At 43.3% G+C, this 27,726-nt stretch overlaps 1 protein-coding gene across 3 annotated transcripts in view; it reads left to right on the forward strand.

Annotated features, from left to right (window-relative positions):
- LOC138595198 (rho GTPase-activating protein 7) overlaps window positions 1-27,363 on the forward strand; it is a 38,976-nt gene extending 11,613 nt beyond the window's left edge. Inside the window, exons 2-17 of one of the 3 annotated variants that reach the window (XM_069666553.1) lie at window positions 1,293-1,364; window positions 1,488-1,569; window positions 2,295-2,358; window positions 3,110-3,717; window positions 3,824-4,031; window positions 4,116-4,517; window positions 6,812-7,152; window positions 8,863-9,039; window positions 13,308-13,467; window positions 13,655-13,853; window positions 14,707-14,920; window positions 17,628-17,742; window positions 17,836-18,066; window positions 18,672-18,901; window positions 20,663-20,836; window positions 24,888-27,363. In XM_069666553.1, coding sequence (XP_069522654.1) covers window positions 1,293-1,364; window positions 1,488-1,569; window positions 2,295-2,358; window positions 3,110-3,717; window positions 3,824-4,031; window positions 4,116-4,517; window positions 6,812-7,152; window positions 8,863-9,039; window positions 13,308-13,467; window positions 13,655-13,853; window positions 14,707-14,920; window positions 17,628-17,742; window positions 17,836-18,066; window positions 18,672-18,901; window positions 20,663-20,836; window positions 24,888-24,996 — 3,386 coding nt within the window. In that variant the 3' untranslated portion in view covers window positions 24,997-27,363. Of the gene's footprint in view, window positions 1-1,292; window positions 1,365-1,487; window positions 1,570-2,294; window positions 2,359-3,109; window positions 3,718-3,823; window positions 4,032-4,115; window positions 4,518-6,811; window positions 7,153-8,862; window positions 9,040-13,307; window positions 13,468-13,654; window positions 13,854-14,706; window positions 14,921-16,877; window positions 17,743-17,835; window positions 18,067-18,671; window positions 18,902-20,662; window positions 20,837-24,887 lie in introns of those variants that run through there. The other 2 variants (XM_069666560.1, XM_069666568.1) reach the window with 2 other exon arrangements.
- Window positions 27,364-27,726: the final 363 nt, after the last annotated feature.

Raw genomic sequence — 27,726 nt, forward strand, 5'->3', positions numbered from 1 at the left:
AACAACGAGACCACATCATCGGCCAAGTTTCCATCCTGCCGTCAAGTGAATTTCAGGGAAACTTTTGAGAAGTCACCAAAAAATAAGATGTGCATTATATGCCTTTCATTCATCTCAGCTGAAGTGAATAAGCAGGCAGTAAAAAGCACAAGGAGTGTTTGAAGAGCCGATCCGTCATGGGCAAAGTGCTGTTGTTGTTCTTTAGCGGAGACTAATGTCGGCCATATTTCATGCTGTCTGAATATGAAAACAAGAAATGCCCTTGGCGGTATTCTCGCTGTGGCGCACGGAGAGAGAGCAGGTTTAAATTTCAGGGAGGTTTGTGGTGGACAAATATTTTCAGACCTCTCAGAAAATCCAAATCCTCTCCTGAGCCGCACAGCCAGACGGAGAGGATGATTTCTGAGGCTGCTTTTTGTAAACATCCAGGATCAGGGAAACATTTTCACGCTCCGAGTGAGGCTGTTTTATTGTAGTTTTCTTCTCCACTCGGCCTTTTCTAACACTTCGGTGTCGAGTCTCCACAAAGACACACGAGTGAAGTGGAGGTCAAGGGGTGGTGTGCGTCTGTAAGCAAAAGTTTAACGCTTCTAGTGTGTGTGCTCAACTTGAGTGTGCGCTGGAGTGTTTTTATGACGAGCCTCCAGTCTTGTATGTGTGTGTTTGAAGGGTTCGATAAAAAAGCTGCCATCTTTACAGGAAGTACAGAGAAAGGGGGTTAATTTAATCTTCCCACCATGAGACCATTTCTCATTGAGGGTAATCAGTTAATTGATAGTTAACAGATCGTCCTTCACATTTCATAGTGGAAGCGAGAAAAAAGACCACATTTTGAAACAGGGCTTCTAGGTTGCTTAAATTAAGTCTCTTAAAGCTGTAAAGAGTTGATTTGGTGTGGCTGCGACACTTGCATGCCCTTCCTCATGTGTATCACCAGCAGCAGAGTCGCATGTGAGAAAAACATCAGAGGGTGAAGCGAGGCAGATGGAGGGAAGATGAAGAGGAGGGAAACATGAATACAAATCTATTTTCCTCTCCGAAGCAGCCATCCCCACACTCAACCAATTAGCAGTAATTAAAATAGCCTCTTCCAAGTGTCACAGATAATTAATAGCCTGTGTGTGCTCCCAGTTTTTCTCCCTCACTGTATTTTTTCTTCATCCAAATGCAAATGTAATTAAACTTCATAAACAGGCGACTGATTGAGAGCAAATATTTGCCCTCTTAAAGCGGGCGAAGCATGAAACGATTGTAATTGAATCAAACGCTGTTTTCCTTCTCGCTGTTTGCAGAGATTGAAGCCAAGGAGGCCTGTGATTGGCTGCGAGCGGCCGGCTTCCCTCAGTATGTGCAGTTATTCAAAGGTAAATATGAGGCCGCCAGGCTGATCCTGTAACACACACAAAAGCACATAAGATGATGCAGATGAAGTCAAACAGTGTCTCAGGCTGCGTCTTAATGTTCCATTTGTCCTGTTCGTGTGTCAGACTGCAGGTTCCCCGTCGACATCGAGTGGGCGAGGCGTGATCACCACTTCCTGGATAAGGACGCCCTCGATTCTCTCTGCAGGTAACTTCTGTTTCTACACAGGAGAGGTGGACATCATTTTTGTTTTACAATTAAAGTAATCCAACACAAGAAGTCAGCAGAAAATACAACATTCATCTCTCATACAGTCTGGAGAATTTAGAGGAGTGGCTGTAAAGATGTAGAAAACTATTGTCAATTTCAGACAAGAAATGTTATTTTGATCTATTAAATCTATAATTTGTGACATTTCTGCATTTAAATAGCAGTTGAAAGGAAGTCTGCAAATGTTTAGGTTGTTAGCTTATATGTTTTCATGAAGGGGAATATCAGAAGAGCAGCCGGTCGCCTGCGCTAAAAAGTGGAACGTGGAGCATCTTGTGAAGTTATACTCGTAAACGATTGAACTGGAGCTTTATTTATTGAACATGCCCGGTAGCATGGAAGCATAGCATTCATGTACAGCTGTCAAAATGGACATTAATCATCCCTGAATATTGGTTATCTGTGCTCATTCAAGGGGCGATGGGTAGGGCTAAATTGGAATATTGTTCCAATGAAGATGGCCACTTAGTTGATGTGACGTATCTTCTGTATTATTTGTTTCATTTTGTTGTAAAAAATAGAGTTCAGATAGTGCTTGTGTTCTAATTGTATACAGCTTCACAGTATCTATGTCAGGAAAGACTTTTTATAGCAGGTTGCTGTTATTGTTTGACACATCCAGTCTAACCGCCGTCCCCTCGCCTCTGTTCTTTCTCTTCCAGGAGATTAAGCACTTTAAACAAGAGCGTGGAAATGAGGCTGGAGCTGCGCAGATCAAAACGCAGGGTGAGTGATGAGAGCAAACACCCAGAAACTCAAACACAGCGGGAGTCTCGTATCGAAAGCGTCCGGAGCCGTGGGGGGTGTCACACCGTAAAATCTGCTCATTAAACATCAGTGGATTTTTGACTGAAACAGACTCATCAGTCCCGCCCCTCCTCCTCTGTGTCAGTCTCCCTCTCAAGGACAAAGTGAGTCCCAGGAGGAGTCCAGAAACAAAGGAGAGCAGGAAACAATTCATTCATGTCCTTTCTTGTTTAAAACATCTGGCTCTTCAATGCCTTTATTGTTTTACACCTTTGTTTACACCTGAGAGGTTGTGAAAAAGGAGAAGAGGTCCAGGACAAGGGCCAAAAGTCCTACATTTCCCATGATGCAACTATAAAGCAAGTTTTTTCCCCCTTCCCTGGCTGGTTAGCAGGTTTCAAGCTGTACAACTTTGTTCAGTTCCCCAAGAAATATTCTTTCACAACAACATTTTACATTCAGCGTGGACACTGTACAGTTATTGCAGTGTTTAATGTTTGCATGATTGTATTTGTCTGAATGTATAATTATGTTCATGCTTGTGTAATTATTAGAATCATCTTTGTGTGTTTGTTTCAGGCCTCTGTGTTTGTTTGAGTGTTGTATTTGCAGATTGTTATGCATGCCCACACATCTTTTCTCTGCATATATTAGTATCACTGTGTTTGTTTGAATGTTTGCAGATTTCTGTTTGTCTGATCCATCCTTCTTCTTCTTCTTCGTCTTCCAGGGAGACGACTGTGACGAGGAAGACTTCTGCGCCATCAGCCCCAACTGGACCTACGACAGGCGGACACGGCGATGGCGACGTCTCGACTCGACTATGGACATCCTCAACTTGTCTGAAAGCCCCACAAGAACCCAGGATGTGTCTCTCTGTGATGTCAGCGACCACCATGACATCTGCTCCATCCACAGCTCCAGCAGCACAGAGAGCGAAGGCCACAGCGGGCAGAAAAACACTGCTAACACTTCCTCAACTGCTACTGCCAGCACCACAGATGACCAGGAGACCAGCAGGAGCTCCTCCCGCTGCTCCTCCAGGAACAAGACCCCGTCCCTGGACACCTCATTCAGTGGACCCCCCTCTCCTGGTGAAAGTGGCAGAGGATCGTCTGCAGTGATTCTGGAGGCTGGCTGCTTCCCAGACAAACCACCCAGGAAGAAGGGCAGCAGTTTGCTGAAGAAGATGGAGAAGCTGAGGCTGAGAGGAACTTCAAGCCTCCTCCACACTGATCACAGTGGCAGACACAGCGGGGGGCGGACCAGGCATGTTATCAGTGGGCCTGTTCTGGTCCAGGAGGAGGAGAGGATGGAGAGGCTGCACTGCCCGCCAAGGTGAGGATTTAATGTGAAACATGTTTTAAACAATAACATCCTCTTACCATACTCTCCTTGTTCTTCACTAACAGTTGAGTTTTACCTTCCTGTATGTCTCTCTCAGTCTGCAGGGTGGGCTCAGCAGCCGTGCGTCTTCCTCCTCTCCCTCATCCCCTCACACCATGAGCAGCAGCAGCAGTAACAGCCAATCAGAGAGCAGCAGCACCGTCAGCACGCCCAGCCCAGTCACCCGGGTCAGGAGTAACTGTAAACGCTCCAACAGCGGTGCCGGGGACCCGACCCGGAACAACCAGAACTACACAGGAACAGAGGTCAGGGTCCGAAATATCAAGGAAAATGTTTTATTATGATGACTTTAATTTGTCCTTCACTCATTCATCTTTTAACCCCCTCAGGACTACAGGAACCAGATCAACAACAACAACAACAGCAGCCATGAGAGTCTGGTCTTCCAGATCCCTCATGGACACAAACCCGGGACCTTCCCCACCTCCCTCGCCCACAAACACACCCTGCTGTCCCCCATCATCGACACCTCCGTCAACTGGAGGACCGGGAGCTTCCACGGTTACAGAGGCCGAAACAGTAGCCGGCGTGGCCAATCATCACTGGCCACCAGTCATCAGGACCCTTCTTCTTCTACTTCCTGTAACGTTGGAGTCCCCAGCCCGCTCGCTATGCTCGATCATCGACTGAGTATCTACGACAACGTACCTGATGACCAGCAGCTGTCAGGAAGTGAAGGCAGCAGCGGGGGAAGTTGTAGTGACGCAGAACGGATGGGGGAGGAGTCAGAGGTGGGTCAATAGACTGTTACCTGTATTTATTTTCACATATTTTGCGAAAAACATGACGACTAATCCAATGATGTCTTGAAGAATAATTCCAGTACTTTACAGCCAGGCCATATTTTTTATATATTTTAGTTTAAGTTAACTTTACAAAAAGTTTTGGAATTGCTCCAGGAGATTGTTTTTTAGCCAGCAGCCACAAAACAGGCAGCAATGGCTTTACTGTAGTCTTTTGGGGCAACTGCTTCTGATCAAAGTGTGTCCACTAAAAGTTCTTGACAGGCTCAGATTGTTACTCTAAATGTCTACAAACATCACAGAAAGGATTCCTACAAAGATAGACCAGTTTCTTCAAGATTAAAAATGCTTTATTTAAACCAGAAACAGCCGTTGAATGGCTCTCTTCAAAGCCACCAGACTTCATTGACAAAAACAGTAATTTTACCTGACAGATCACGCAAATTGCTCGTCCACTGATTATGTAGTTTCTGTTGTTATTATGTGTCACACAAATACTGTTTCGCAATTGACCTAATTGTTTAAAACACCAAAGACACAAAATGACACAAACAAACTAACACATAGAGCCGGGAGGTCGACCAGAAACTCCCCTGTTCTGCAAGGTAAAAATAACCTTTTTGTCAATGGAGTCTGGTGGCTTTAAAGAGGTGAGGGATCTTTTTTGTAATGTTGTCAGACACTAAGAAGAACAATCTGAGCCTGTCAGTGGAAACAAGAACTTTCAGTGGACGACCTTTGATCCATCAAGGATTATGTTGTTTTTCTGGGCTGACAGGTGGAGCAATCTGTTGGAGAAACGATTTAACGTTTTGTACCTATTAGTTATTTAGCCTTAAATATGTAAAGATTAACCTTTAAATACAGCGCTAGCAAGGAGAGGTTTTAACAGCACTCTTTAACTTCTCTCCAGTTGAATGATTCAGCAGATTTTAGGATTTGATAGCCATACATCATTGATGAAGGAAAGGTATTACTCACCGTCTCCTCAGATCTGAAGTAAAATATAACTGGTCCATCCATTACTTAATGAATTGTCTAATATTTTATGTCAATATAACTTCTATAGCTGCCATTTTTTTGTCAAAGAGGGTTCCAATTTTTTTCAAAATGGCTCCTAAAGTAACACGTCTGAAGCAGATTAATGTCGCTTGTCCGAGAATATTGTATGGTTTCAATCTAAAAGGGAATTTGATACGAGCACTCAAAAAATGATTTCTGGATTTATGGGGGAAATCAGACTCAATATGGAGCTGAACAGAATCAATAAACTTGATTGAATTACCTGTGTTTTTATAGACTTTCAGCAGGTTTGATCCGTTCTTTTGTAAAGAGGCCGATTCAAAGAGAAAGAGAGAGAGAGAGAGAGAGAGGGCCTCCTGCTTGCGTTGCTTGTTTCTGCTGTGTTTGATCAGAGAGGTAATACACTCTGTGAAACTGTTACTAAAGGGGACAGATGGCCGAACAGTCTACACAAACAGCCATAACACTTTTTACATGTTGATCCCAAACACTTATAAAGGATTTACTTTATGCCGAGACATGATTTTCTGTCCATCACTTTCTGACCTCTTTTGTCCTTTTGGAACAAACCGCTGCGTCTATAAAGCCTCACTGTCTAACATTTAAGATATCTGTGAGCCCACTCTTTCTATATAATGACAGTTAGGGGTTCAGCACCATGGACAGCTCCACTCTGCTCTAACAAACACCTTAAATGACTGTATTTTGAGCATTATCCGCAGCTGCAGCCATTGCAGCCTGTTTTGCAGCCGTCTACTGGAGCAGTTTTAAACTTATTGTACCTATTTCTTTGCTAAATATGTAGATTTAGATTTAGGTTGTAAAATTAAGATGCTGTAGTATCTATTTATTCACCTTGAAAAGCCTCAAATCATTTATATTTAAATATTTTAAGATATTTGAAAAAAAAAATAAAAGCAGTTTCTCCTTAAAGCAAAAGACATAAAATAATTCAAAAAAGTTATATTAAAGTCGAGTTTATTGAAGTGAAGTTCCTCGTCTAACTGGGAGGGGACCCCGGGGCAGACCCAGATCTGGCTGAAGGAATAATACATCCCACCTGGCCTGGGAACGCCTCAGAATCCCCCAGGAGGAGCTGGAAAACGTTGTTGGGGGGAGGGACGCCTGGGTCACTTTGCTTAGCCTGCTGCCACCGCGACCCAACCTCGGATAAACAGAAGAAAATGGATGGATGGATACTCTGTGTCTTTTACGCCTCAACACTGGTGTGTTAACTGGTTTTGGTTCCTCTCTCTTAGGTGTGTCGGCTGTTGGCAGGTGAAGACGTTTTCTCCGCTCTGGACAGCGTTTTGGAGAGAATCAGCGACCTCCAACAACTCGTCACCACCTGGTCTGAAAGCTTATCCGAGGACGAGTGTCAGAGAGGTTCCTCCTCCTCCTCCTCCTCCTCTTCTTCTTCCTCCTCCTCATCCCCTTCTTCCTCCCAGGACTCACCTGCGCACGGCTCCTCAGCTGCCTCCCCCTGCCCCTCCTCCCCCAGCCATATCCACCTGGAGGTGCAGCTTCCAGAGGAGGAGGAAGAGGAGGAACAAGCAAATGAAGAGGAGCCAAAGACAGGATCAGCCCAACCCAGGAGCAGGTGAGAAACCTTGGAGTGTAATGCAGGAAGAAAAACTCCAATAAACTGAGTTATATTGCTTGTGAAATATGATTTGCTCTGTATAAAAACAACAAAGTGTTTCACAAGTGTTGGTAAAAACAGATCATTAATAAGGCTCGAGAACAGGAGCGGTGACATTTAAGTTGCTCAGTTAGAAGCTCAGTTTAAAGGTCTATGAAATACAAACACATTATTGAACTCTTAACGTTGCCCTTCACATTTGTAAAGCAAACTCTTTGTGTCCAGCAGAGCATTAATAATGAGGATTTATTTCCTCAGGCATCAGCCAAAGTAAAGGTGGAGTTACTGCGAGGTAACAGAAGCAGTAACCTCATGGTGAATAGTTTGATCGCCTCTTTAAAGTGCTGCTTTTATATCTCTAAGTTGTTGCATATTTGTTCTCGGATATAGAGCTATTAAAGGTTATGACGCCTCTCCTGTAATGTAAAGTCAGCCACATCATCAGTGTGCGGATGCTGAAGGACTCCATCAGTTTTTGTGTGTTTTACAGGCTTGGTTTTAATAGGAGCTCAATTATGTGAGTCTGTGTTGTGCCTCGGAAACTGCTTTTGTTGATGTCCTTTCTGTTCATAGATAGCTGCACCAATATGTAGAAAAATGTTACTTTAGTTCATAATAACCCACAAATGTATGACTGATTCTCATCAGCTATATAGTACCCTGAGATTAATGCTAATACAGCATGCTAACATATGCTACAAACAGAAACATTAGTAGCAGTCTAACATGTTTGTTTACGTGTTACTCACATCTTTTAGCTTACTGCTAATATTAAGATGCTAGGCTATCTGTGTAAAATCTAATAAACATAACAATGTATAGCAAGAAAGCCACACACAAACATTAGCATATGAACCATCTGGCATCATGCTATCCTAACATGCATGCTTAATGCCAGACTATTAGCATCCAATAGCTGCTACCATCCTTATTCAAACACGTACTTCTACTCATAGCTTTTAGCTGACTGCTAGCATGCTAAGGACAGTGCCAGTCTGCATACATTTGAAGCAGGTTTCATGACAACCACACACAATTGTTAGCAAGCATCAGTAATAGTTCACATGGATGTTTACATGCTAACTGCTGATTTGAGCATTAGCTGACTGCTAACATTAAAGTACTGTATTGACACAAACATGAGCATATTATCTATTAGCATCCAATGTTAATGCAGCATGCTACGTTTTGTACTTTTGTTGTTGAACTGAAGCTAATATTAGCATGCTTTAATGACAGTGTTAGTCGAGTCTGACAGCGCAGAGCTAAAACTATCAAAAGGCCACCCTATAGAAAAATAGACCTTTTGAAATCAGGTAGAAATGTGTTTCAGTGTGTGCAACTGTTTTGTTTTCTGGTGTGTGAGGAGGCTGACATCCCTGTGTGCCTGCTCGCTTATACATGCAGTACTAGATCTTTTTTATTAGGGCATCTAAACAGACCATAACAATAAGGTTAGGGACAGTTCTTTTTGTCTGGTTGGTCTGTTTCCAACATCATGTGATTTAATGACATAAATAAAGAAGATTTACTGTTCGTAAAAACACTTGTTTTCTATAAAACATGTATGCTAACTCTGGTAGATAATTGGCTCACATTTCTCTTTTAGGTTTGTTCATGTTTTGTGTCTATGTGTGCACTAATCTGCTCTCCCTGCTGTGCCTCCAGCAGAGTGAGCCAGCAGCTGCACTGGTCCAGCGAGCAGAGCCTGCCCTCCCTGCCGTCCAGCCCTGGAGTGGAGAACCAGTCCGTCACCCAGTTCCTCCTGCTGCAGAAACTCTCCCTGCTCAAACTCACCGCTCTGATGGACAAATACTCCCCGTCCAGCAAGCAGGGCTGGAACTGGTAAGAGGAGAAAAAGGTTGCTATGTGAGGGTTCAGCCGAGGTTGAGGGCAGAGTTTGCAGTATTTCCAGATTTCTTTGCTTCTGCACAGCTGCACGGATAAACTTCTTCAAGGAAACAAGCATGGAAAGGAGGGCAGGTGGGTGGGTGGAGGGTAAATATTTCAGGCAGCCTATTTAGAAATTCATTTATTATTCATGGCTCAGGTGCAACCTTGCCTCGGATTAAAAAAAACAGCAACATGCTTCAGGATGAATAAACTACTTTCCAGAAAAGTGAAAAAAAACAGCCCCTGAGGGGGCCGCTGGTGCCTCACCTTGGTTCTGTTTCGCTGAGAAATCACAGGGAAGTTTGGTTCTGTCGTACTTTCTGCTTGCTGCTTCACTGCTGAGGCATTATGGGATATTTTAGGCTACTTCCTCTTTCCTGTGAAGGTCAGACAACTTTGTCTCTGTCCTCTTCTATTTCTGTTTCGGTGTCTGTGTTTATAGAAGGTGTTCAAGGTCAATGACTTAAAACGAGCAACATAAACATATTCAGATGTTTCTGAGAGTTCAGGTCCAGTTTTTAGTCCAAACTGTCCGCACCAAGAAATACGATCGTACAGGTCACCTGTGCAACAACGTATGAGGTATCTTTCCAGTCATGGGTGCCGATTTAAAATACCAATTAAAGAAATAGTTTTTTTTATACAAGTCCTTGTTTATCTCTACAACAAATGTGGCGAGTGCAAATTTAGAAAAACCCATTGAGCCCTAACAGCCCCACTTATAGAGACTCCGTAAACCCTTCCCACCAGAGGGGAATAAATTGGCACCACTACGCTGCCAAGTGATGAAATGCTAAAAAATGCATGCAGCTAGCTAAAAAGAGTCGATTCCAGCACGTCAAACGATTGTGTTAGCACCCTTTGAAAAAGTATTGTTGGTATCTCTCAGACTTTATATTTATAACTATTTGATTGAAGCACAACAAGGTGAGATCTTCATTTAACCACGGCTTTCATAGCTTAGATTCAACCTTTACAGTTTGTCTGGACAAATGACTCAGTGTCAGGATCTCCAACTTTTGTTGCATTTGATCTATTTGGATTGTTCTAAAAAATGAGTTGTGGGTTCTTTAGCCCTTTTTTTCATGTTTCTAAGTGATGAGGAGGCACCTTTAGACAACACAAAGTCAATGCTCTTTCTTTATAGGAAATTGCCAGGCTAAAATAAATCCTTGAGTTCTTAGTTGGTTTTCACAAGTGTAGCTCTCTGTCATTCTTTGTTATTGGAGCTTAGCGTACAGGTGGCGAGGGTATGACAAGCCCTAAGGAACAATAGTAGGACAAAGGAGGGCGCAGCAGGGTTTTGAGTCCTGTATTTCTTTAAAGAAACAGTTTGCAGACCGTTCTCTTTGAGTCTGCATGCTCTCCCCGTGCACGCGTGGGTTCCCTCCTGTTGCTTCCTCCCACAGTCCAAAGACGTGCTCGTTGGGTTCATTGGTGACTCTAAAATTGCCCGTAGGTGTGAGCGTGAGCGTGAAAGGTTATCTGTCTCTAATTATCAGCCCTGTGATTGACTGGTGATCAGTCTCTTGCTGAGATAGGCTCCAGCCCCCCACGACCCTGAACAGGATGGATGTTTTCACTGCGTGTTTGTCGGCACACAGGGGTTTAATGAGATCAGTGTTTTGCCTCCTACGCTGAGCTTTTGGAATAAGCCCTCATGCAAAATTGAAATCAAATTCATTTTGAATAATAAAACATTAAAATATTCTGTTTACCCTTTTCTAACATTTGTATTCTCAAATGTGTTCTGAGTAAACACATGACCTGCTCGTTTTGTGCTCTGGTAGAAACCTGATTAGTTTTCTGTGGAGGGCGTTATGCTGAATGAGATCCAGCTGAACGTGGGGACTGAGCATTGAACTGAAACCCCTCCTGAAATTACTCATCCTATTCATCTTTAATTCTCAGGATCAAACGTGTTCAGGGGATGAGAGGGAGGTGAACAGCTGACCTGTGGCTGCTGGTTAGAAAAGCATCAGTGAGGCTTCCTGTGCTTTAGTTTAAATGTTAATCATAGGAAGGGGAGGAAAATGAATATTTTATATGTGCTCAAAAAATTGTATGTTCAGGTAAATTACTTTATTTAGAGTGAGGGTAGTTTCAGGCTGGTTTGGGAAAGGCAGTGGCTGTGGAGTATAATTCTCTTTTCAGATCCACCAGACTCCATTGACAAAATACAATAATTTTACGTCCCAGAACACCATAATTCCCTGTCAACCACTGCCTCCATCAGTTACTCCTTTTTGTGTTACTGTGTGTTGGATAATTATTTTGTTATATCCAAACTAACCATTTAAAATACCAAAGTCACACAATAACACAAACGTTAATAAGGGAGGCAGCAGCAGCTCCAGGCTTAAATTAGTGATTTTGTAAAGGGAGTCTGGTGGGTTTGAAGACAGCGACTTAACGGCTGTTTCTGGTTTAAAAACTCATCTTCCTCTTTAACAGAAAGGTCTATCTCTGCAGGGATCCTTTCTGTAATGTTGTCAGACACTTAGAATAACAAAAACAAGAACTTTTGGTGGATGTTCTTTTATCTGGATTACATTTAACATCAGACTGCCGTCGTTCTTTTGCAATTTGAACTGCGCAGAGAGCCCTTACTGATCTCTCATTGGTTGGGCTGCTGTGGTTCAGTGGTAGCGTTGGTCATCTATCAGCCTGAAGGTTGGTGGTAAGATCTCTGACTGCTACATTTCAAAGTAGGGCAAGACACTGAAGCCCAAATGGCTCCCTGGTGGATGAACATGCATAGAGATCAATGTGTTAATACGTGTGTGATGGGTGAATGTGATAGTGGTATAAAAGCGCTCTGGGTGGTCTGAAGACTAGAAGAGTGCTATATTTAACATAGAACCTTTGGGAAATTAGGATGAACCCGGGGAAAACCCAGCCTTGCTCTGTCCAAAGAATGAAAACTGTGTTCACCAGTACCTCTACAGCCCACTGACTTTCTGTATTTGTCAGTTACTGGACATTTTCCTGGAAACTTTCAACATATAAAAGTGTAAAATAGTCACTTTTGTTTTTGTTGCTAAGCTAATCTAAGCTAAAACAACACACAGATCAATCTTAACTTAAACTCTCCACTTAAAGGTTGAAATACTGCTTTAAGAGAAACCTGGAGAACACAGATTTCTACTAAAACATTTGGTTTATTTTTTATGTAGAAATTTGACCAGATTTTTCATGCTGGTGTGTGGATCAGAGAGACTGTAAAAAGGCGAATTAGTGCTGTAACAGCCGGTCAGAGGGATGAAAGGACACATCATTACTTCTGTCCGTGCGTTGGTGGATCCATTAGCCGTTAGCTGGACATAAAAACTAAATTCAAAGGACTCAAACTAAAAGGGAGATAAAACTGCAAAATCTCTTCAGGCTCCAACAATTAGTTCAATTCATTATAATTTTAATGATTTAATCAGTGATGCCAAAACGAGTTCTCGATGATTAAAATACATCTTTTAACTGCTGATTCTCTGAGGCACTTTCCTCAAAGTAGGCGGCTTGTTTCCGAGGGTTAGACGAGGAAGAAAAACACCAGAGGGATGGAGAGAGCTGAAAAACATCCAGAGTGCACGTGTGATAACACTTTCTCTTTGTGGCTGAAAGCTGCAGGCTGACACAGGGTTTTATAACTTTAAAGCAAAGTCAAGAAGAGTGTTCATTACAGATTGTTGGAGTGCTTTGGGATCGTATTTTCTTTAAAACATGACGATTACGGGGCTGCAGAGTGCACTCAGCGAGTTAAAGGCTGAAAGGCAGAGCAGCTTTCTGTGCAGTTTAACAAAACAAAAAAGGATCAATGCTGCAGTTTAAATACCAAAATACAACCGTTTATGTGGTGAAAGGTCAGACACACGAACAAACTTCAACATCATCTCTTCCAAAAGTCCAATCTCTTTGATCGACGTCCATGTTTTTCTTGCAGAGCTGATCTGAATGGCAACTAACTTTCAGCGATCACTGGGGAATTATGTAATCAGAAACTGTTTATTTGGCTCTTCCTTCAAAAGGAAACGCATCCAGCAGCAGCCAATTTCAGCATTTATTTTTTCACACTCGACTGGCTGAAATTAGAAAATTCCCAGGACATTTGCAAAAACAATTTTTGAGCGTACATAACTTCTCCCTCAGCTGCAGTCAAAGCTGCGTGATTTCTTCTGTATCACTGGAGGACTGCAGGATCTAATGGATGTTTCTGTCACCTGCAGGACTGTTCCCAAACCGCCGAGGAAGACCAAGGGGATTGAGATGAAAGGACGGCGGGTCTTTGGGGTTCCTCTGCTCGCCAGCGTCCAGCAGACAGGAGAGCCACTTCCTCCCAGCATCCTCAGAGCTCTGGTCCACCTGAGGACGGAGTGTTTGGACCAGGTAAGCAGTTTTAGAAACATTTTGTGATGCATGAAGAAGTGAAAACATAACTATACTGATACAACAATTAAAACAAATGTCATTGCAGAAAACATACAACCAAAAACTCAGCACAATGTGTATAAAGACAAGAATGAAGCTTCTTGTCTGACTGATGTATTGAATGTCGTATCATATTGTCTCTCAGGTGGGTCTTTTCCGTAAGTCAGGGGTGAAGTCTCGTATCCAGTACCTCCGTGAGCTGGTGGAGTCCGACCCAGACGGCGTTTCGTACGACAGTCAGTCTGCCTTCGACGTGGCCGACATGGTGAAGCAGTACTTCAGAGACCTGCCTGAACCCATCTTCAGCAGCAAACTCTGCGAGTCCTTCCTCCACATTTACCAATGTGAGCAGCTACCAGCTCCTGTTTGTCATGTAAACCAGCTGTTGTGATTAGTGTTGTTTTCGTCAGCTAACACGAAGCTGTTTGCCTCCAGCGATTGTGATATTTGTCTGTTAGGCCAATTATTTTTTCCAGAGTTACTTCAACTTCAACTTTCATAGGAATTCTACAATTCCTGGTGGTGAATGATTTTATCTAGAAGTGCCAACAGCTCATCAATATGCTAACATGCTTTAGACTTAGCTGCTATAGCTATGCAAACATTTGTTGCTAGCATGTTTTCCTATCATAATTAGAGATTAGCTTGCTTTACTAGCAAAGCTAACGTGTTCCACACAAAAAATTAGCTTGTTAGCATCACTATTAGTGCAAATTTGACTGTTGGGAAGTCGTAGCTAGCTAACAATGTGCAAAAGAAAAAAAACATTAAAATGTACCAGATTCTCCTTTACGCAAATTGTTCTCTAAAGTTGAAACTTTTGAAGCCATCACCTTGAAATTATTTAGCATTTAGTCTGAACATAACTTTCTATCTAACAAACTAAGTCAAAATGCTAATAGTAACATAATCATGCGGAAAACATGCTAACAAGCATTACATGTTAGCATCCAGTTGTTTTAGCCTAGAAGCTAGCTGTTCTAACATGCTAACACTACTTGATATCCACTGTGTGTAAAGAGATTAAGGGAATCTGGTTTTACCTTTTTCTAAGTACTTATCATAGAAGCTATTTTCCAAAACATACATCCATTTTTAAGTTAGTTTCCATGGTTTGATCTCAGTGTACCATGAAGGTGAATTTGCAGAGATTTAAATCTTGCAGTAATTTTGAACTGGGTAACATTCTGCTTTCAGATTTTCCAAAGGATCAGCAGCTGGTTGCGGCTCAGGCGGCCATCTTGCTGCTTCCTGACGAGCACAGAGAGGCTCTGCGAACGCTGCTGTTCTTCCTGCGTGACGTGGTGGCCTGCGTGGACGAGAACCAAATGACTCCAACCAACATCGCCGTTTGTCTGGCGCCGTCGCTTTTCCACCTCAACACCCTGAAGAGAGACGTCAACCCGACCAGGTGAGCTCAGAGCATCATCTGCTTTATTACAGTCAAAGTTCTTTCTATTTTATTTTGTGAAACATCCTGTGAAAACAGAAGTCTCAATACCATCTCAATAACAGTCAGAAACGGATGGAGGGTGTCTGGTGTCTGACCCAGAATGTCACAGTTACTTAAGTGTTAACAACAGTTACAGAAGACGTTTGCTTCAAGGTGTCAGGTCCGCTCTGCGTCATGCTTATATGTAATTTTTGTTGGCCTCCCTTTTTCTATCAATAATATCAATAATCGGTTCTTCTGAGCGCCCTACCGGCCTGCAGCTCGTCCGTGGTGGTGACTGGATTTGTTTTTCTTTTGCACGTTTTCAGGGTTTGTGTGTTTTTGGGCTTTGCATCGTTTCTGGATTTGCAGCCCGTTTGTTGTTGTTAATGCATTTGTTTTTTTTTATTGCAGTTTGTTTTTTCATTTATAGTTTCTGTTGTATTTCGTTCTGACGTTTACATGCTTTAGAATGCGTATTTGCAGCCGTTTACCATTAATGGAAACGTTTCGGGCCGTTATCGTGCGTTTGCTCTCGTCTGCCATGTAAAAAAGGGTTGAACATTTGCAAAAGTTAGTTAAAAGTAAAGAATAAAGTTTGTTTTTTGATACTTAAAAAAATACACTGAAATATAACTAAATATAACTAGGCTAAAAACACACTTTTTATTGTGTTCTGTTCCAGGTGCATGCCTGGACGCAAACAGAAAAAACAGTTTGCTTTGTAAAAGTATTCATTGCCTTATAATGTAAAGATTATTGTATTGATCAAGACAAAACATTGTAAACCTGTGTGATCAAACCTTTGTGTACGTTGTTGTGTCTCTCCTTTCAGAGTAAGTTTTTCAGGGACTCACAGGACACAGAGAGCATCGATCAGATGATTAAAGAACATCTGAGTGAATTTTGACAAAACTCTGCACAAAAGGCTGAAACACTTTGCTCCGTAATGTCACATGTAAAGTTCATTTCAGGCTGCGACTCTCTCGCTCTTTTTCAGTTCTCACACATTACATCAGCGCTGGATCAGATCCAGCTGTTACACTCACACACACACTCTCTCACACGTCCCTCTGTAATGTAATCTGTCAGCACAGTGTACACACAGAGCACATTGCATAACATCTGGCCTCAGCTTCACTCCCTGATATGAAGCATGTTTTCTGCCGGACAGGAAGTCACACTGGGAGATAACGGAGAGACACGGGGAGGGTAAAATGAGGGAGAACGATGAGAACGATGAGAACGAAGATGGTTGTGCAGCTGATAAGTTTTATAATTAGAACATGATGGAGTTAATTATAAGGGACACTTAGATGAATCAGTGTGTGCAGAACATTAACTGTTTGTACTGCTGTCGTGGGGAACAGAAAACATGCTGTGTAGTGGAAACAATATTTTTCTGTGATAATATAAAAGACAGATATTGTTATATTTTATAATATTGTATATATTGTAATATGTTATTATACAGTGTCATCAAATACACATACAGGAGACTCTAACCAAACTGCTACTTTACACGGGAGCAGCTCTGGGGGATTTATTTTGAATGCTGAGTTTTGCCGATGAATTCACTGAACTACAGCAAAGTTATGGAGAGCAGGGAGAACTGTCGCTTAGTTAGAGCGATGAATGAGTTCAAACTACTATGAAAAGAATAATAATCTTTAGGTTTGAAGTTAAGGACCAGGGGAAGCTTTGTAAATCACTGTAGTGACATTTGCGACCTTGTCACAGGTTTTCTTCGACCCTCTTCTTCCATTGTTGCCTTTTCCTGTCATCCTTCTAACTCTATCCACCCTCACATGATCTTTTTCATCCACATTTTTCCTCTCGTCTTCTTCTCCTCCTTCTTGTTATCTGTTCCCCACCTTCTCATGACTTTCTTTTGTTTCTACTAACTCTTCCTCCTGTTCTTTCCTCCCTTCCTCAGATCTCCACCTCTTCCTCTTTCCACGTCCTCCTCCCTTCAGGCTGACGGGACAGTGGATGGAAATGACATAACGACACAATCAGCGCTTTGTGCCTCCCTGCTCCCCGTAGCTCAAGTCCCGCCTGTCATAACTCATGTCACACATTGTGGCGGGAACAATACGCCGGAAAATCGACTGCGACTTGCAGCTGTTCTCCCACAGATCTGTGAGATCTCACCCTGCCATCTTTTTTCCCACGTGTTTTAACCAAAAGTGTTTTATTCTTTTAAATGATCTAAAACGAACTGAGCGGCTCAGCTTGTTTAATGTGTCTAATTTCTCCGTTTTCCTGCTGAGCGCCGTTTGATCTGACAAAACGCTCAAACTGAGAAATAAAACGGCATAAAAGATCAAACTTTATGTCAAATAAAATCAAGATAAACAACTTCCTGTGTACCTGTCAGCTTCCAGGACACCTCAACGCTACAACATAAAAGCTTTAAAGAGTAACCTGAATCTGTCAGAAGCACGCGGTGACGCTGCTTCCTGCCTCGGCTGACTGGCACAAACACTTCCTGCTCCGTAAAGCTGCCATCACGGCTGTGACGGCGGCGTGTCACATGTTCACACCTTCATCCTATAGTTCCAAAAGTGTGAAAAACACATCAGAAATAAAAATATAAAGCTGTAGAAGCAGTCAGTATAACTCCATATACCCGTCTTTATTTCAGGACCATAACGTTGACCTTGTTGTTTTGCTGTTGCTGCAGGTCGGGTCACAGGAAGTACAGCCTGGGCCGCCCGGACCAGAGGGACCTGAGTGAGAACCTTGCTGCCACGCAGGGCCTCGCGAACATGATCACTGAGGCACAGAGACTCTTCCAGGTACAAAAACCGTCATCCTACAACTGAAGCTACGCAGCAGCACATAAAACAGAACTAACAAAGTAAAGCTAACAGGTAAAATCCTTTCCACAGCTGCCAGAGTTTTGGCCCTGTCAGTGTTTGAGTGCTTCAGGACCCACTGAGGACTCTGAGGAGGGAGGAGGCCCGATGTCCCCCAGTCATGGTGGAGGTGAGGAGGAGCAGGAGGAGAGGAGGAGCAAGCTGCAGCAGAGTACTGAGCACCTCCTGAAGGAAGCCAGAGAGAAGAGCCGAGGCTGGGAGAGCCAGCCGGCTCCTGAGCACGTGGAGCTGGCCTTCAAGAAGGTAAACAGAGGAGAGAGACGGAGAACGTGTTTCATTTCCATGTTGAAATCTAAACGGGTCGAAATCAATCAGCACGCAGACTAAATCTACGTCTCTGGATGTTTTGGTGTCCAATTAATTTATGCCGTTTTCAGGTTTTGATGTTTCATTCCCGTGAATTCAACCGATTGCTGCAACTTTTCCACAAATTTGACTCGGGATGCACCAACACCGATACCAGTATCGGGTATCGGGTGGTATCAGAGCTAAAGTACTTGTACTCGTAAAACTACGATGCACTGATGATGATGTTCACTATCTTACTCAAGGACACTTCAAAGTGTGAACTTAAGGAGCCAGGGATCGAACTGCCAGTCCTCTGATTAGTGCAGCACCTGCTCGACATCTGAGCCACGGTCGCCTTTAATAAAATGTAACAAAGAAAAGTTAAAGTTCAGACTTTCTATTTCCTCTTCTACTTTAAAACACTCCAAGAAATCAAGCCAACTTTGTTTGAAGAAATAAAGATGGTGAAAGAAGTGATGAAGCATTTATCCCTCATAGCGTGCATGCAGAATCGTCCTGCTGGCTCCACTGAGTCCTCCTCTTCCTCCTCTCCTCTGCAGATGGATGACGGCTGCCCGCTGTGGATGTGGCGCGGCTCGGTGGAGGTGGACGCCCCCCAGAAGGAGCTGCTCCACCGGCTGCTGAGGGAGCAGGCGCTGTGGGAGGGAAACCTGAGCCAGGCTGCCATCATGCGGACCTTATCCAAGGACGCCGAAGTCTACCGCTACGTCCTTAAAGGCCGAGGACACAGCCTGGGCTCGCAGCCCCCACAGGAGCATCTGCTGCTCAGGTAATGAGGCAAAGCGAGCCCCAGGCTTCTCAGGCCTCTGGGTCTTTAACCTGCTGAGCTCCACAGAGCAGAGAGAACAGACGAGTCACATCCAAAAATACTCTGAAAGTCGGAAACAGAAATCTGTTTCTGTGTGAGATGATGAAATTTTAATCCGACCCTGAAGTCAGAAGAGACATGACAGTATCTGTGTTTACAGCTGGATCGCATCACTCCGCGCACCTCTGTCACATTTCCTCTTTATTACAGCGAACATGAACTCTGAGTTACCCCCGAGTTAGGCGTTAAAATCAGTGCTGCTGCATAATGCATCTGAACAGGCGAAACACTGAGAAATGTTCTCATTGTTATGAAGCTGCAGAAAAAAACACAAAAAGCAACAATGTGTTTGTGCGTCTCACAAAACTGTCTGACTTCCTGTCTGAGCCGGTTAGCCTGAAGCTCATTGGTTCCTGCAGAAGAGCTTTAAAAACAGCTCATAAATATCTTTCCAGTTTAAACAAGGGCTTAAAATGACACAAAAACAAGTCATCGCTGCTGAGTTTGAAGGTGTTACTGCAGCAGGAGGACGTTTTTGGGGCCATTTGATCTGCGTTTGGTGCTCGAGTGAGTATTTAGGGCAGCAGGACGCCATTTGTTGGATTGATGTTTGATGTGTTTTTAATGGAAAACAATTTCGATGTTTGGCACAGAGGAACACGAGACATCAGGCTTTGAAACACAGACTTTATTTCTTTTCATGGCATTTGTTGTCAGAATATAAAACTTTTCAGCACTTCATTCATCCCTGATATCTTGTAATAATTAAAGAGAAGTATCATAATAAAAATGTGTTTATTTAACACTTTTCACACGTGGGGAGTAACTCAAACTGCTCAACAATAAAGTAACAGGAGAAGAAATTCACAAAAGGGAAATTAAAACCAGAGCAACAATAAAACTAAGCAATTAACTGAATAACAAACAAAACAGGCGTCAAAAGCAAGAACAGATATTTGATAAGAGCAACAGAACTTGTGAAAGATATGAAAACAAATGAATAAATAACCAAAACAGTTTAAACAAAGGAAGAGTGACAGTTAATTAAAGGACTGTTATAAATGGTTATTGATCTTGCATCTCTTATAGCTTTGGGAGTTAAATGTTCTTGTTGCAGAGTTTCTCTGTGTTTTTGTAATAAAGTAATGACAGACTCAGATTGTTATTCTAAGTGTCTGAAAACATTACAGAAAGAATTGCAAGAAAAACAGACATTTTCTGTTAAGATAAGTTGCTTTTATTAACCAGAATTCACTGTTAGATCGCCTTCTTCAGAGCCACCAGACTCCATTCACAAACACAGTTATTTAACCTCTCTGAATACAGGAGCTGCAGGTCTACAGCTGCCTCTTCTGGTTAGTTTGTTTGGTGTTTTAAAAGTTAAGTTGGATGCAGTACAACACAGAAACACAAAGTATCACAAATCAATACAAACAAACTACCTGATCGGTCGACCGGCAGCGCCTGTGTTCTGAAATGTCAAATCACTGTTTTTGCAAATGGAGTTTGGTGGCTTTGAAGAGAGCGACTTTACGGCTGTTTAAAAAAGCATCTTACTCTCAAACAAAAAGGTCCGTCTCTGTAGGGATCCTTCCTGTAATGTTGTCAGACACTCAGAATAACAACCAGCCTGACAGTGACAAACAGAATCACTTATAGTCTGGTTGTAATCAGAATTAAAGTGGACGAAAAGCACCAATTTCCTTTGCTGTTCCTTCTCAGGACGTGGCAGGCAGACCCCTCCTCCGGCCCTCTGTACCTGTCCTCTGTATCCACAGACCACCCGGAGGTGCCACTGGAAGGGGTTAGAGCACACGTTCACTCCTGCCTCTACCTGCTGGAGCCGACAGGAGCCAGGAAGACCCGACTGACACACCTCTGTCGAACAGATACCAGGTGAGGATGCATAGAGGGGAGGGAGAGTAGAGGACAGAGTGCTCGTTTCACGGTCAGTGAGTGAAGAAGGAGAAGGCAAAAGTTATCCACTCACATTGAATAACTTGCAGGGACAGCAGAGGAGAAGCGGATGCAGGATGAAGCTGCAGCAGATGTTGCAGTACAGTTAGCAGAGCCCCATTTATATATATGTTGGGATCAAACGTTTGCTATAGTTTAGCAATCCCTTCAGAGATCAACCATTTTGTTAAAGAGTTTTTAGAACCATAGACAGACGTTGCATCACTATTTTTCGGTGCCACCAGACTCCATTGATAAAAACAGTAAGTTTATCCTCAGAAAAACAAGAACTGCCGGTAAACTTTTGCCTTGAGCGGTGACTTTGTTTGATTAATTGTCTTAGTTTGGCGTTTTAAATAGTGAGTTTGGATCTATTTATGTAGCACAGTAACACAGAAGACGTACAATTCGAGGCAGCTGTAGACCATCAACTCCAGTGTTCAAGGAGGTAAAATCACTGTTTTTGTCAATGGAGTCTGGTGGCTTTGAAGAGCGCAATCTTGCTGCTGTTTCTAGCTTCAAAAAAGCATCTTACTCTTTAACTAGAAGGTCTCTCTCTGTAGGGATCCTTTCTGTAATGTTGTCAGACACTTAGAATAACAACCTGAGCCTGTCAGTCATAAAAAGAATCATTTAGACCCTTAAACATGTAGATATATATCCCAGGTTTGAGGAGACAGGAAAGGGGAGGATTCAGGATGTCACAATATAGGATACCTTCCTAACCTTTGCTCTACAACTCAACTCACAATGGTGTAAATGTACGGGGATATAAGAAACTAAAACAGACAGAAGTTTGAAGAAGGACTCAATGAGCTGCTGAGGGTTTACGGCTGTGAGAGATCTTTAAATGAAATATCAGGAGAGAGCTCTCTGTCCGTCTCATCCGTCTTAATGGAGCCGTTCTGTGTTTCTGACCTCTGCCAGCATCTACCTGCAGCACAATCACCACCTCCCTGTAGGTGAGCGCATGAGCGTGAGGAGGAGGAGGATCATCCCTCCTCCTCATGATTCATGCCCTTTGAAACTAAGTCGCTGCAGATTTTCTGCCGCTTACATGATCAGGTAAAGTCTCTGCGGGCGCCGCAGCTCGATGTGTCTCAGCTGATTGAATGAAAAGAATGTGCGTGCGACAGAAAGCAGGTGGGGGCAGCAGCTCTCACAGAGGGTCTTTACGCTGCTCTGTCGCCGGGCTGCAGAAGGGATAGACTGCAGGTTCGGTCGATTCGGCACGCTCAGTGCTCCCTCTGCGTGGATTCAATATAACGGAGAACACAGGGAGGAAGAGGAGTGGAAAGAGCTGATAACAGACGACTGTGGAGGATCAGTGCTGCACAAAAACAGACACTGAAGAGTCTACCTTTTTCTCAGGTCACACATCCTTGATTTCATTCCTTTCCTTCTCTCCTCGCTCCTTAGTATCGCCTCACCTTGCTTGCAAGCTTGACCAAGGTGATACCAGAAAAAGTACCAGTTATTAGGCACTAGTTCTTCTGATTAATAAACCTCAAACACGGAGTAGAGGCCGAGGCTCCAACCTGCCCACATGTTTCCTGTAAACTGCAGCCTTCCTCATGCTAACTGCGGATCTGTAATTCCCAAATAACTGAGAAAAAAAGTGTCTTTTTTAAAACATGTTATGTGAAAAAACTAGTTAAACTAAGTAATAATGACAGAAGAGCATCTTCGCCTTCTTTGCCCTTTTTCTCGGTTGTTTTTGGGCATTTCTGCGTAATGAGCCTCCATCAGAATCAGACTGAACTCCAGTCGAAGCATTTTGAAGACATTAAAAAGAAGAAAGCGATCCAAAGTTGTGCGATTATCTCAGCAGGCTTTTAGTCCGGCCCGTTTTAAATGAACTGAAAGAAGCGCGTGTTCTTTAGCCTCACAGCGTCGTGTCTCTTTTAAGTGATCGCAGGAGTTTATGCAGAATGAAGGGAAGAAGACGTTCACATTTTAGGCTTTTAGCTGAAACTGTCCAAACAAAAGCAGAAGAAGCTTCAATACCAGGAATGAAGCAGCAGCGTGTGAGCCACGTCGCTCTGCTGCTATGTAAGAGTGATGATGAAGGAAGCAGTGAAACGCCCTGAGGGATGGATGCCTTCACTCTTTCCTTTGTCTGTCACTTCCTTTCATTTCCTCTCCTGACAGAGCTAAACGTCTGTGCTGCACCGACCCGTCTTATTTCCTCCGACACTAATTTAAAGTGCTTGTTAGCTTTCAAGGCGAGACAGATCCACGGCATCAAGGTCAGCGGAGCTTTTTACAGTACGGGCCTGTGAGAGCGATCCGATCGCCTGCAGAGGAGATGAAACACGTTACGGCCTCAGCGAGAGGAAACATCAAGGATGTTTGCTTTGGCCTGAAACTGCAGTAAAAACAGGCGCAGAGACGCATAAAAGATGCAAACAAATAAAACCTTTATGATAATGTGGTGGATAAACTGCTATGAGCTGTAAACACGGAGATACCTTTCATTAAACATGAAACACAGAGAACAACTGCAGCAGCTGTGGAGGCAGCAAACACACTTTCTTTACAGCGGACGTGAGATCAACAGGATTCATGTTCACATTAAAGTTTTAAATGCTGACAAAGATCACTTTGTTATCACAGCAGGAAAGACACTGCAGGTGTGGTTAGTCATATAATGCAGCTATAACTAAAGCACAGTAACTATCCTGGAGCTGGTGCCCTGCGTCTCACATCCAATACTCTTCTTCTACTCATCCTCGTCTTCGACTGCTCTTCTTTTTCTTCTTTTGTTCGCCTTCTTTGTCTTCTGTTTCCTCAGCTCTTTCACCAGGTCTTCTGCTTCTTCTTGGTCGCCTTTTCCTTCTGCTTTTCTCTTCTTCTATGTCTTCTTCAACCTCTTTTCCTTCTGTGTCTTGAACCTCTTTTCCTTCTTCCATGTCTTCTTCTTCTTCCTCTTGTTTTTTCTGCTTCTTTGTCTTCTATTGCTTCGTTTTCTCCTCGCCGTTTCTGTCTGCGTCTTCTGCGTTTGTCCTCCTTCATGCGTCTTCTTCTTCGTCTTCTGTTATCTTCTCTTTTGCTGTCTTCTTCGTCATCTTATTCTGCTCCTCAGTTGCAAGTGGTCGGATCATTTTGCCAACATCTGACAGAAATTGTTTCCTACCACCCCAAAATATCTGCTATTGTCTGCTTGAGTTCAATTAAATTTGATAAGAAATAACAAACTGTGTTTCTGTGCGCGCCCTGTTTCTTGATGTGTAAAATGACTATCTGCTCCGATGACTCGCCCTAATCTTCTGCTACACAGTCAAGATGGCGTCCATTGAGGGAGAGAATCGTTAAACCTTTCACTCTCAACTCTTGCACCGTTATGAGTACATCATCTTTGTACATATAACGCACAACATGTGTCCATAGTTGTCAGTGTACATGCACTCAAAACAGCAAGTGTAAGTGCGTAACAATGTTCTATACGAGACACAGTCAAAGTTTTATGTCTCCTGTGAGTAAAGCTGCAGATTCTGAATCGTTTCGTCGTGAAAGAAAATATCTGTTAGAATAACTTTTAGTCGTCTGCTGCGTCGCAGAACGATGTGACACTCGTGTTGCATTAAACACACACGTGTTTGTCCCTGCAGTGTTTTAAAAATGTGTGAGCAGAATGTTTATTCATGACAGGAAATGAAGATGCATTAAAGTGCGTCCCAGAGAGCCTGTAAGCCTGATATCATCTTTAATCCTAAAGACATGCAGCATGTGGATGTGCTTTTAATGGAGGAATGTCTCTACAAGAAATGTGATGTTACTTTCACTGTGAGGAAAACAAGAGAGGTGTTTTTCTCACTAACAGTTTCAGCTTCTCTGATGTCAAAGTTTAATCTCCCATCGGCTTCTTCAGGAAACAAAAACAGGAACATCTGCTCGAGGCTCGTTCTTTAACACGTCAAACTAAACGCTTTAAGTTTGGAATATTTCTCTAAAAGTTCTCTTTGCTGAAACATCTGGTTCTGTCTTTCAGGGGCCGGTCGCAGGAGTGGCACAGCAGAGTGAGCGGACACCTCCTGGCCTCCGCTCTCCTCTCCGTCAGGGACTCCTTCAGACCGGAGCACAAAGAGACAAAGATATGATGATTTACATTCATCTGTAGAACTCAACCAAAGCTCTACTTAAGTTAAACTGCGAGGAGCAGTAAAAATGAGACTGCAGCATCATGTTCAGAAGACTCTCTCAAAGTTTTCGAGGAAGTTTTCTGGAGGCCCGGAGCTCAGCGAGCATCGAAGGTGACCTGTGACGGCTTCCCCTGAACCATTTGTCTCTCTTTGGCTTCCTTTTGTGTGTTCGCTCTTTTGTCAGTGACCTTGCAGTTTGCCAGCAGCACCTCTGCGCTCCCTGCTGCGCCTGATACGCTTCATACTTCACAAAATAAATGCAAACCATGGCGAGCCCTGACGGAGGACGTTTGATGAGAGGATGAAAAGCCGAGGTCGGATTTGACTTCTAACGGAGGGAAGGCGAGGGGACAGCGTAGTGAGAGTTTCATCATGAAACTACTTGCCCTTTTTGCTCATAATTTGTCGCCACAAAAGAGGGAATCATAAACTCTGGATGAAAGATTTGTCTTTCGTGGAATCTTTCCTGTAAAAGAGGAATATGAGAGGAAACACGCGGCAGCTGCAGGAAATAAAGACAGAACACGTCAGGAAACAGACTTTGAGCCGCCAGCGACGGCGTCAGTGAAGAGGAAGAGGAGAGTGTTGATGCCGGGAACAGAAGGGGGAGACGGCGATGGACTAAAGCTTCGACCAGGAACAAAGCAAGGTCACAAAAAGAGACACAATCCTGCTTTCCTGAGAAGCTGTGCAGCAACAAGCTCAGTGACCTGTCGGGCTGAATCAACCCCTGTATCGGCCTTCACCTGTAACATGCACACTGATCACTGTTCCTGGTATTGAAACGTTTCCTGCCGACCACTTTCTCACTGTTTAGACTCGTATTACAGTCGGTTTTAAACGTATTATTTAACCTAATGAAGGATTTGGGTCACCTGATGTTTGGCTCTGAAGTTATCAGAGAAACAAGCAGAGCTGAAGGGTTACTGGTTTAAATCACCGGTTCTGTTTCTTTCGGAGGAGAGGAGGAGTCTGTGGGTAATGAGAAATGACAAATGAAGGAATCTAAACCCTAAAAACCAACTGAAGGCAGCTCGGCCTGCAGGCTTTAATCACAGGGGCCATTTGTTCGGGGATAGAGGAGAGCATTGTGGGTAATTCAGCTCCTGGTAAACATTGAACATGGGCCTTTCTCAAACCACCTCCGACTCCCTCTCCATACACACTTCCACTCCGCTTCTGTGCGCGCGTGGAGGCTCTCTGAGTGTGGAGCGGGTTGTTAGACCCTCCACCAGCGAGTCTGCGGCGATGCTGACTTACTGACCAGGTGCAAGGCTGTGTATATTAAAGTTCCTTGTTATTACCTGAACAAACAAAAGCCGCATTAATAAAGATGAACATGAAATAATACTGATGTTAACGTCTGAAAGCTAATGTTATATTTAGGATCTAACAAACCCCGTCTCCACCTAAACGAAAGGCTGCGCCGTTGAGCTGCGTGACGTCAAACAGAGTTCACTCCACGACGGAGGGTCCGGTTTGAGAGAGGCCCTTAGTGAAGCTAACAGTGTGACATGGAGTTGGTCCTTGCAGCTTGCAAATTGACTCGAGGTCTTCTTAATTGATGATTTGATTGGCTGACTCTGAGGAGGCGGTCTTGTGGCCACACATAGTGTCACATACAAACCTCATAAAGCTGCAAAAAAGACACTTTGACTCAGAAGTTTGTGTCTAATTCAGAGACGATTATTTGCATTTCGTCAGGTGAAATTCTGTCGTAGTTTTACCTTCAAACGTGGCTCACAGCAGCTGGACTTCAACGAGGAAGTAGCACAATGCCACCACTATCGGAACATGTTTCTGTCCCGTTTGTGTGACTCGCTCCTGCGTTTCAACTCGCCCCTGTGGCTTCAACCAGTTATGTAACCAGACGTGTGTGTGACAGTTTAAAGACGAGTGATATCTACCTCTCCACAGGACGATGACACAGTTGTGCGACTATTAAGCGCGACAGAAACACACACACAGCACGAGGGCTTTGTGTGTTTCCTGTCACCGTGACGACATTAAACCAGACATCTACCGTCCCCAACTTCCTGAATACTTTATCATCTGTATTTATTCTTCTCCGTCATGTACAGTCTTATTCCATGTGGCATTAAAAGTTGTGCTACGTGTTTTATAAAGCTCTTGTTGTGCCGTGTGTGTGTGTGTGCATGTACATGTCTATAATTCATAAAGTGTATCTGAAAAACAAATCTTATATCTAAATGCAAATCTTTTATTTAATTTGAGCTTTTGTAATTTGTTATCTTGTTTGTGAGCGTGTGAAATCCAAACTTATCAGTGCCAAACACTTCATTAAAATGTTTATTTCCCTTTGAACGTGTCTCCTGTTGTTTCTGCCTCTCGCTCCTCTGTGACTGGAATAAGTGCCAAACAGATTACGGGCTGTAATTTCAGGGGAAGGTGGGGAAGCAGCAGGCGGTGTTGAAGATGAGGTGCCACACTGCGCCACTGAAGCGCAGGAGATTAATAAAGCTGGCAGCGTGATCGCTCTGCAGACTCCCAAAAAACTCTCACCTCTTCTTTCCTCTTCTCCTGCTCACAACACCCCCGTGCGTCTCATTTGCATAACTCTTATTTACATATCGTATTGATTCATCTCAGATCAGATATTTGATAAACACTCGGAGCGAGAGACACGAAAATGTGATGTAAAAATAGTTCTTGTGGCGAGGACATCAC

The sequence above is a fragment of the Semicossyphus pulcher genome, unplaced genomic scaffold (assembly GCF_022749685.1).
Source record: "Semicossyphus pulcher isolate SPU_LCO1_2020_fin unplaced genomic scaffold, fSemPul1.0.p SCAF_10, whole genome shotgun sequence".
Taxonomy (NCBI): Eukaryota; Metazoa; Chordata; class Actinopteri; order Labriformes; family Labridae; genus Semicossyphus; species Semicossyphus pulcher.